The 7,893-nt window shown below is 38.5% G+C and overlaps 1 protein-coding gene across 1 annotated transcript in view; it reads right to left on the bottom strand.

Moving 5' to 3' along the window:
* The window catches only part of GNPTG (N-acetylglucosamine-1-phosphate transferase, gamma subunit), a 9,232-nt gene extending 1,440 nt beyond the window's left edge, over positions 1–7,792 (bottom strand). Inside the window, exons 1-7 of the mRNA XM_009879418.1 lie at positions 7,730–7,792; positions 5,131–5,185; positions 4,937–5,020; positions 3,807–3,900; positions 2,433–2,547; positions 1,806–1,888; positions 1,414–1,541 (exon numbers count right to left, since the gene is read on the bottom strand). Coding sequence (XP_009877720.1) covers positions 1,414–1,541; positions 1,806–1,888; positions 2,433–2,547; positions 3,807–3,900; positions 4,937–5,020; positions 5,131–5,185; positions 7,730–7,751 — 581 coding nt within the window. The 5' untranslated portion in view covers positions 7,752–7,792. The remainder of the gene's footprint in view (positions 1–1,413; positions 1,542–1,805; positions 1,889–2,432; positions 2,548–3,806; positions 3,901–4,936; positions 5,021–5,130; positions 5,186–7,729) is intronic.
* Between the last annotated feature and the right edge of the window lie 101 nt (positions 7,793–7,893).

Raw genomic sequence — 7,893 nt, forward strand, 5'->3', positions numbered from 1 at the left:
GGAAAGAAAATACATTTTAAATGTCTCTCCCAGTCTCCAAATGCATACATAAAATGGGAGTTTATAAAAAATAACGAGTCTGTGCAGAGCTGTTACAGCCTTTTTTTTTTTTTGACTTAAAAGATCTTAACAAAAAACTGCTTATTCCAAGAACAAGATGCAAATTCTATAAAAATATGTATTTTTATGACGCCAAAACAGGAGCCAGCTTTTTCCAAGCCTGAGAGTAAAAGTCAGGAGTGCTTTCTGTAACTATTTCAGATCTATCCTCTAACTAGCATTTAATCACAACACAAAATTGCATTTGGAAGTTTGCTCCAGGACCAGCCTTATTGTATATCATAATGCTATAGCCTGGAAATTAAGCACCTCCTCAACTCTTGACCTAGTAACTTCATGTTCTCGCTTTCAGAAGTTTCTGTTAACTTAAAGAACCAGGGACTGCTTAGCACTTTTGAGAGTCAAACTACGTATCTGTGAATCTTGAAGAAGCCCCAGTTTTTGTGGTTTGGTTTTCACATGAATCAAGAAAGAGCAAAAGATTAACGATTTAAGATTCGGTGGTTATCAAAACAGCCAACTTCATGTTGAGCTATGATGAAGCCAAAAAAAATACAAATTATTAAATATAGTATTGTTTTTATTGAAAAAAAAGGTGAATGTTCCAACTCCTAACGCTACCACACCAAAATGGTGATCTTTATGTAAGTAGATTCCACTAAACCACAGTCCACTTGGTCATATTCAGGAATTACTATGTCGTGCTTTATCTTTGCTATATTTTCAAATAAAGTGACAACTGCAGCTTTTTCTCTGCATTATAATGAATTGCTTCCCTTCCATGCTCTTTTTCTGATGTTCAGCTTGAACTTTTAGGCCGAGCACCATCCACCTCTATTTTTCCTATTTCAATTCTGTTGCAGAAGGACTGTTCAGGCACAGGAAAGTCATTCAGAAATGGAAACAGCACAGATCTTTGTCTTTTGCTTGTGTAACAGCCAAGGCATTCTGACACAAGCCTAGGTAATTATCCACAGAGACAAGTATCAACATTCCCAAGGCTGGTTACAAATTTATCTTCACTAGTAATTACCTCCAATTTCCAGACTGATACTGCCCAGAAAGAGTAGTCACAAGGTGTTCATAACCCAAACACCTACACTAATTTCTACATATTCCCACCCCTCATCTTATTGGGCATTAGATTGTGCTGGCTTGTTTTTGACTTAAGGGCTGGAATAAAGAAATCACTCTGTATGCAGGCTGTCATATATTGAAACCAGAAAAGATAATCTCATGAACAGATTTCAGCTGAATCCAAAGAGTGTTTACCTACTGCTGTCACACTGATACTGGTCAGACAGTAAAAAGGTGGCAATTTAATTCCACATTGTCAATACTACACTCTGTACCTTACTGCACTTCTCCACTGTTTCAAATTCCAGAGTTATTTTCTTATTCTGTTTCTCAACTTCCTTTTCTTCTGTTGCTTCTAGAAGTCCTGCTTCCTCAAAAATTTCTTTCAGTCTTTTTTTGTAACCCTAAAAAAGAAAAGTTTCCGAAAGACAATAGATCAATCTACCTGACTGCCATCTCTGCTTATAATTTTCATTGGCCATTCTAATTCCTCAAGCTTCATTGAAAAAATACATTACAGTTACCAGCTGATACAGCAGTTACAGAGCACAAAAACTATTTGTCAACTGCAGAATAAATGCATCCATCCCAGAAGGAGAAACGGCAGAAGCCAGGTTTCGCTATTTGACAGTAATTGTTCTTTACCTGTCTGGAATAAATCAACAAACCTGCTCAGTTATTAGTTCATCATAGAGAAGCTGCTCTGCTTCATCCCACTTCCTTTGTAGTGCTTCAGTCAGAGTCGGATAAACTGAAGAATGGAAGTCAAACCATGTAAAAACCAACAGTACTGTTAGTTAAATGCTCCTTTAGTGGCATGCAAGTGTATTTAAGAACTCAATGTTTCTATACAGTACATAGTCCCTACTGCTTTCAAGAGTTGGAGTGAAACTTAGATTCCACTTCACACATTTGAAGTTCCTGGAGAATGCCACCGATCAAAAAGTCTTCTATTAGCATCAGCTAGAAGGCCTCTTATTTCTTTGTTGAAAGTAATTGTAACCAAGCTCTCCCTTTTTGTAATGTAAGTAAATAAGCACATATTACAGGGCTGATTCCTATGACCAGTCCAAGGAAAAAAGCAAAAAACCCTACTCCCTGGGTCTATACTAGCAATGACAATTTGAGAAATACCTATGTGTTATAATGACTGGGATTTAAAATACACTCTGTATGTTATGTTAGATTTAATAATCATTTATATTAAGTTACAAACTCAAAGAACCTAAAAATTTACACTCTGGGGTTGGCATAACATGCCAGCTGCACCACACAAACGATTTTCTAAATCTTACCTAAAAGAGAGTGGGGATGGCACACGAGAGGAGTCTCAAATGTCAGAGAGTAAACACAAGTACTTGGCTCAGACACATAAGCCAGTTTATGGCTCTTTCCACAAACAAGATGAACCTAAACAGTAAACCCAAAGATGAGTGAAACACCTCCGCACACACAAAAAATGCATTTCTGTACATACTGTCATGTCAAAGCTTCCAGTGCTGTCACTCACAGAAAAATAATTGTAGCAAGCACATCTTCAAATTATTTTATATGTGAAAATTGCTTCCTCTAGTGCGAAACGATTCCCTCACCTATTACTATTCCTTTAACTCCCACGCACCACATTTTCAGCAAGAATGAGAGTAAAAAGGAGGGTGAATAGGACACCCTTTAGAACCTCATTTGATATAAGAATGATTCACTTAAGTTTCAGTTCTGACCGATGCGCTAAATAAAGAGACCAATACACATCTAGCCTGTAGAAATTTGTTTTCATCTTTAAACTTGCAGCACCAGTATTTTCTGTCTATGCAAAACTAAATGCTTGCAAAAGATATGAATCACAACATCAGAGGTCATTCAGGAATAGTAATTCTTTCTGTGGCTCCTGCAGGAGATAAAAACGTTAACAAGATATCTCCATTACAGTACAGAATATTTTCACCTTGGCCAAGAAATTTTGTCCCTTATCCCATCTTCATGTAGTTATTACTCCAACTATATATCCCTCTCCCTTAAGTATTGTATTGTCACCCATCATTGTAATAGCTAAACATCTTCTATTGGAAAAGGAGCCTGTTACAAACTACATAGTATCTTTTCACAATAGCAATCTACATCACCAGGCAATGTGAGGTTTAATGCATTATATCTGTAAAATTGTATAACACACCGAAATGGGAGGTGGGAAACGAAAAATGTCGATGAATGAAAGGATAAAGGATCACAGAATCATAGAATGGCCTAGGCTGGAAGGGACCTTAGAGATCATTTAATCGATGTGTGCAAATCACGTGGCACACACTGGGCAAGTCTCAAACATTCTTCCTTACCCTTCTAGTTGAACAGTCACTTAGCACAAAGACTGCTCAACCACTCCATAGGAGTTTTTGCTTTTTCTTTAAAATGTGCTCACACCAGAATCTGCTTCTCTTGAGCTGGTTCCTCTGCCACTCCCGTATATTTGATTCCTTCCTTAATTCTCCTTGCATGCTCTCTCCATCCATTCATCTAGCTCCTACAGGAAGTCATCTTTATGTTTTATATTACATCTTAAATGATGACATCTTCCAGGTAGGAATGTTTTAGGAACATTGTAGGAACGTAGAGTGTCATGAGAATGTGACGAGCATCACGCTGCCTGATTAGCATAGACTAGGTTATCACACCTTTGTCTCTCTGTTCTTAGTTTCACAAGAATCACCTTCCCTCATCCACATTCCAACAAATGTGTTGTTGTCAATCTCCCATTCATGCCAGATTCTAAAAAAAACAGAACACAGTTTCATTTTAAGTTACTGAAAAGAAAAAGGTGAACACTCAGGAAGAAAAATAGGAATACACTTGTTCAATTTAACTGTATATACTTCATTTACGTTGTCTTAGTATTTCCATGACTTACAGCCAAGACCTTACAAACAAACAGTGTAATCTGTTATTCAGGCTTCTATGTAGGGCACATCACCATTACTTTAAGAGCACGGTTTTGGATCAGCTTTCAGTTTGCAAACCATCTGCACTTACAAATCTGTGTTTAAATCAAATAAAATACAGTTTATAGATCAACTGCGTAACAAATTCCACGATGCTAAGTACCCTGTGCAACTCAGATTTTTGGTGCTGGTGAGGGCACCTACAAAAACTCATCTCTGCTTCTGCTAGTGCTAAAGCCAATGGCACTCTCAGCATCTTGGTGTACCCTTTTTCTCTCATATTGGCTCACTAACTATTGTGCACATAGGAAAAAAATGGTATCTATATACAGAATATTTAAAAAGGCATTAATTTTACAGCGGTGCTATGGTTTATACTTAAATTTATTTAGTCTTACAATTTGGATACTCCAGGGTCTCTGAATACTTTTGGATGCTTTTTTAGGGGGTCTATACCAAGTATTTCATCACCTTTTATTAAATATAACACAACTACTAGGCATAAAGCACTCATTTCATTCTGTAAGGTTATATTCAACTCAGAGTGAAAATAGGTAACAGATATGAAATATTTGTTAATGTAAGCTGTAGTTATCCATTATTGAATTTCTTAAATGAATTTATCACACACCTGCAGTTGGCACTAGTTATTAATCAGCCTCCAGCTAAAACGGGAGGTTAGTATTTATCAACAAAAAAATCCGAATTTTTCAAGGCAGGGTATTTTTAGGAATAAAACCTTGGGAACTGCAACGGCCTAGGCTGACCAACAAAAGAATCTTAGTTTTAAAACTCACTCCGTTTTGACAATCTATAAAATGGTCTGCTAACAACAGACGTAAAACTTAAACGTCTAAAAACCTCACCCTAAAATCCCACTATAGGCATTCCATCGAAAAGTCTGCTCGTGCTGAGTGACATTATGGAAAGGACAAAACTCATACTTGTACCTTAAAAGGAGAAAAAAGAAAAAGAAAGCAAGAAATATTTCAGACTGAAACAAAAAGCTAGTTTATTCCTAATAAACATACTGAATAAAATAACCAAATCCATTACTCACGTGGATTCCACAAAACTGAAACACTTGCCAGCAAGCCTGAAGAGATGTGCAGGGCCTAAAAACACCATAAAATGACATCAAGGAAGAATAATGTTTTCATTAAATTTAAGCAAGTTACCATGGTGACAAAACTGCAAGGACTGCGTGACAAATTTAGTTTTCTGCTGTACATAAGGAAAGTTGTACCCTCCATATGTATTGCTCCAAGTTCCCACTAGTGCTATATTGGTTTGCATCATGATCTCTAACATTTTTCATCTCAATACTCGGTGAAATAGATAAATCTCTGTGAAAGAAATAAGAAACCTATATACAAACAGCTGGAGGCCAGGTCCATAAAAGGAATCATCAGTTGCCGAAATCTAACACTGAAATCACTAGAAATCTTGCTTGGCAGCTGTCTGTCCTCAAAGTCATCCAAACTCCTCAACTTTACACTAGTAAAGCTTATTTGCTCAGAATGCCAACAGTGCTGCATATTTGAGATCCACTGAGATTCCTATTCCTGGTTCGCCTTCACAGCCTGATCCAGTTAGTATTCAAAAAGATAAACTTTTTACTGTCATCGACAGTTGCAATTCTAGTCTTGTTGAAGTGACCATTCCAGTCTTGCTGTCAAAGGAATTCAAGACAGGTTAACTTGTCATTCAAAAAAAAATAAAAAAGGCCAGAAGTTCTGAACTATATGCTACGGAGGTATTTCACAGAATCACAGAATTTTCGGAGTTGGAAGGGACCTCTAGATATCACCTAGTCCAACTTCCCTGCTAAAGCAGGATTGCCTAGCGCAGGATTGCACCCAGGCAGGTTTTGAAAGTCTCCAAAGAGCAGGACTCCACAGCCTCCCTGGGCAGCCCGTTCCAGTGCTCTGTCACCCCCACAGCAAAGAAGTTCTTTCTCATACTTAGATGAAACTTCCTGTGTTCCAGCTTGTGCCCATTGCCCCTTGTCCTATCATTGGGCACTGCTGAAAAGTCTGGCTCCATCCTCCCTGCACCCATCCTTTAGATATTTATAGACACTGATAAGGTCTCCCCTCAACCTTCTTTTCTCCAGGCTAAAGAGTCCCAGCAATCCCAGCCTTTCCTCATAAGAGAGATGCGCCAGCCCCCCAGTCGTCTGGGCTGCCCTCCGCCAGGCTCTCTCCAGTAGTTCCCTGTCTCTCTTGAACTGGGGAGACCACCACCTGACACAGTATTCCAGTGTCCCTTGTCTAAGGTAATTTTGAACAGAATGATAAAGCATTTGTGAGGAAAGAAGAGAGATCACAAATTGATTACAAAGTGAAGAAAATAATAAGAACACATGGATTCTAATTTCCCCCTGCCAGGATTGCCTATGTACTTTTTCCAAAGATGAAGACAAGAAATACTAGAAACAAAGATCAGACCACCACAGTCATGCACTCCAGAATGCTCTAACCACAGGGATACCAGCATGTGATTTTTTTTTTTTTCGATTGTATGATCTTGCATTTCATTCTACAGATTATCATAGGCTTGGCCTACTACACACAGTCTGTGCCTTAGTGATCAGCACGCTATTCCCACGCAGCAAGAAAAGCAAATTTGAATGTCCTTGAGGAATGCAGTAAACTTGTGTCCATTCCCTGGGCAGATGCTTTAAAAGAGAAATTATAGGAACTATTACCCCCAGCGCCATTTTTTTTTTTAAAAAAAAAAAAAGGTTTCCATGATAAAGAAAGAATTGTGCAAGACTGCGTTCCATGCCCTGGCTTCCACTTCCATAGGCATGATTTTTGGCTACATATAAGCTCCTACATCCAGGAAAGAAGAACTTCTAGTGTATTGTCTTTTTAACGTTTTTCCTGCTACTTCTGGCACATTTCCATTCAGCCTTCTAACTACTACTAATCCTATTTGTAACTATTTCACTTTTCACATGCAGTACATGCAGAATTTATACATTTGATTTGGGTTTATAAAACATGGCAGAAGACATTAAGCACAATCATGTTCAATGCCTTTATTGAACAAGATTTAAATCTGTGCCTATGCTCAACAGACAAGAGCTACTTCATTTTGCTTACTCTTCGCATTCAGTGTTTATCTACTCTCCTCCATACATCTTTTTAGACTTTTCTTTATTTTGCTAAAGTGATGGATTTATATTGCAGCACTGAGGCTTTGTGTGTGAAACTGAGCCTCTGTAGCTTGTTCCAAGACTACTCTTGGACTTTTTTATAAACAAATTTTGAATATTAAGTAGTATCAGATGATAGGATGACTTTCTATGACAACCTCAAGGACATCAAGGCTTGCTTCAAGAAGAAAAAAGCTTTTAGTAAGGGTCAGAGGATCGGTGATTGGCTCAGAAAAATACAGAATAAAACACATGGACAGTGCTGTGGCAAAAGCAGTCCAACCAGCACTGGGCCGTGGAACAGCAGGGCAGTTCATCTAGGTTTCAGTCCTTCAGAAGCACAATAAAATATATTTGTCCACGATTGTTTTCCATGATGCTCATAAAATCAAAACTAAAATTAGTCTTTGTCTGCATAAAGTCAAGGTGGGCTATTTTGCAAATGACTGGCACCAAGTGATTAAAACCGCACAAAACAGGGAACGCTTGCACCTACCTGATATCGCAGACGGGGACATCTTTGGCTGCAGCCTGTTCGTCTGAGGCAAGAACGGGTTATTCAGCCTTCCAAAAGAAGGAAAGGGAAGCGTTCAGGAGTTACGTACTCGCTCCCGGCGAGACCCTCCCCGGGCGGCTCAGCCACCGCGGCCACGCACGGCC

This window comes from Apaloderma vittatum, unplaced genomic scaffold (genome assembly GCF_000703405.1).
Source record: "Apaloderma vittatum isolate BGI_N311 unplaced genomic scaffold, ASM70340v1 scaffold19542, whole genome shotgun sequence".
Classification (NCBI taxonomy): domain Eukaryota; kingdom Metazoa; phylum Chordata; class Aves; order Trogoniformes; family Trogonidae; genus Apaloderma; species Apaloderma vittatum.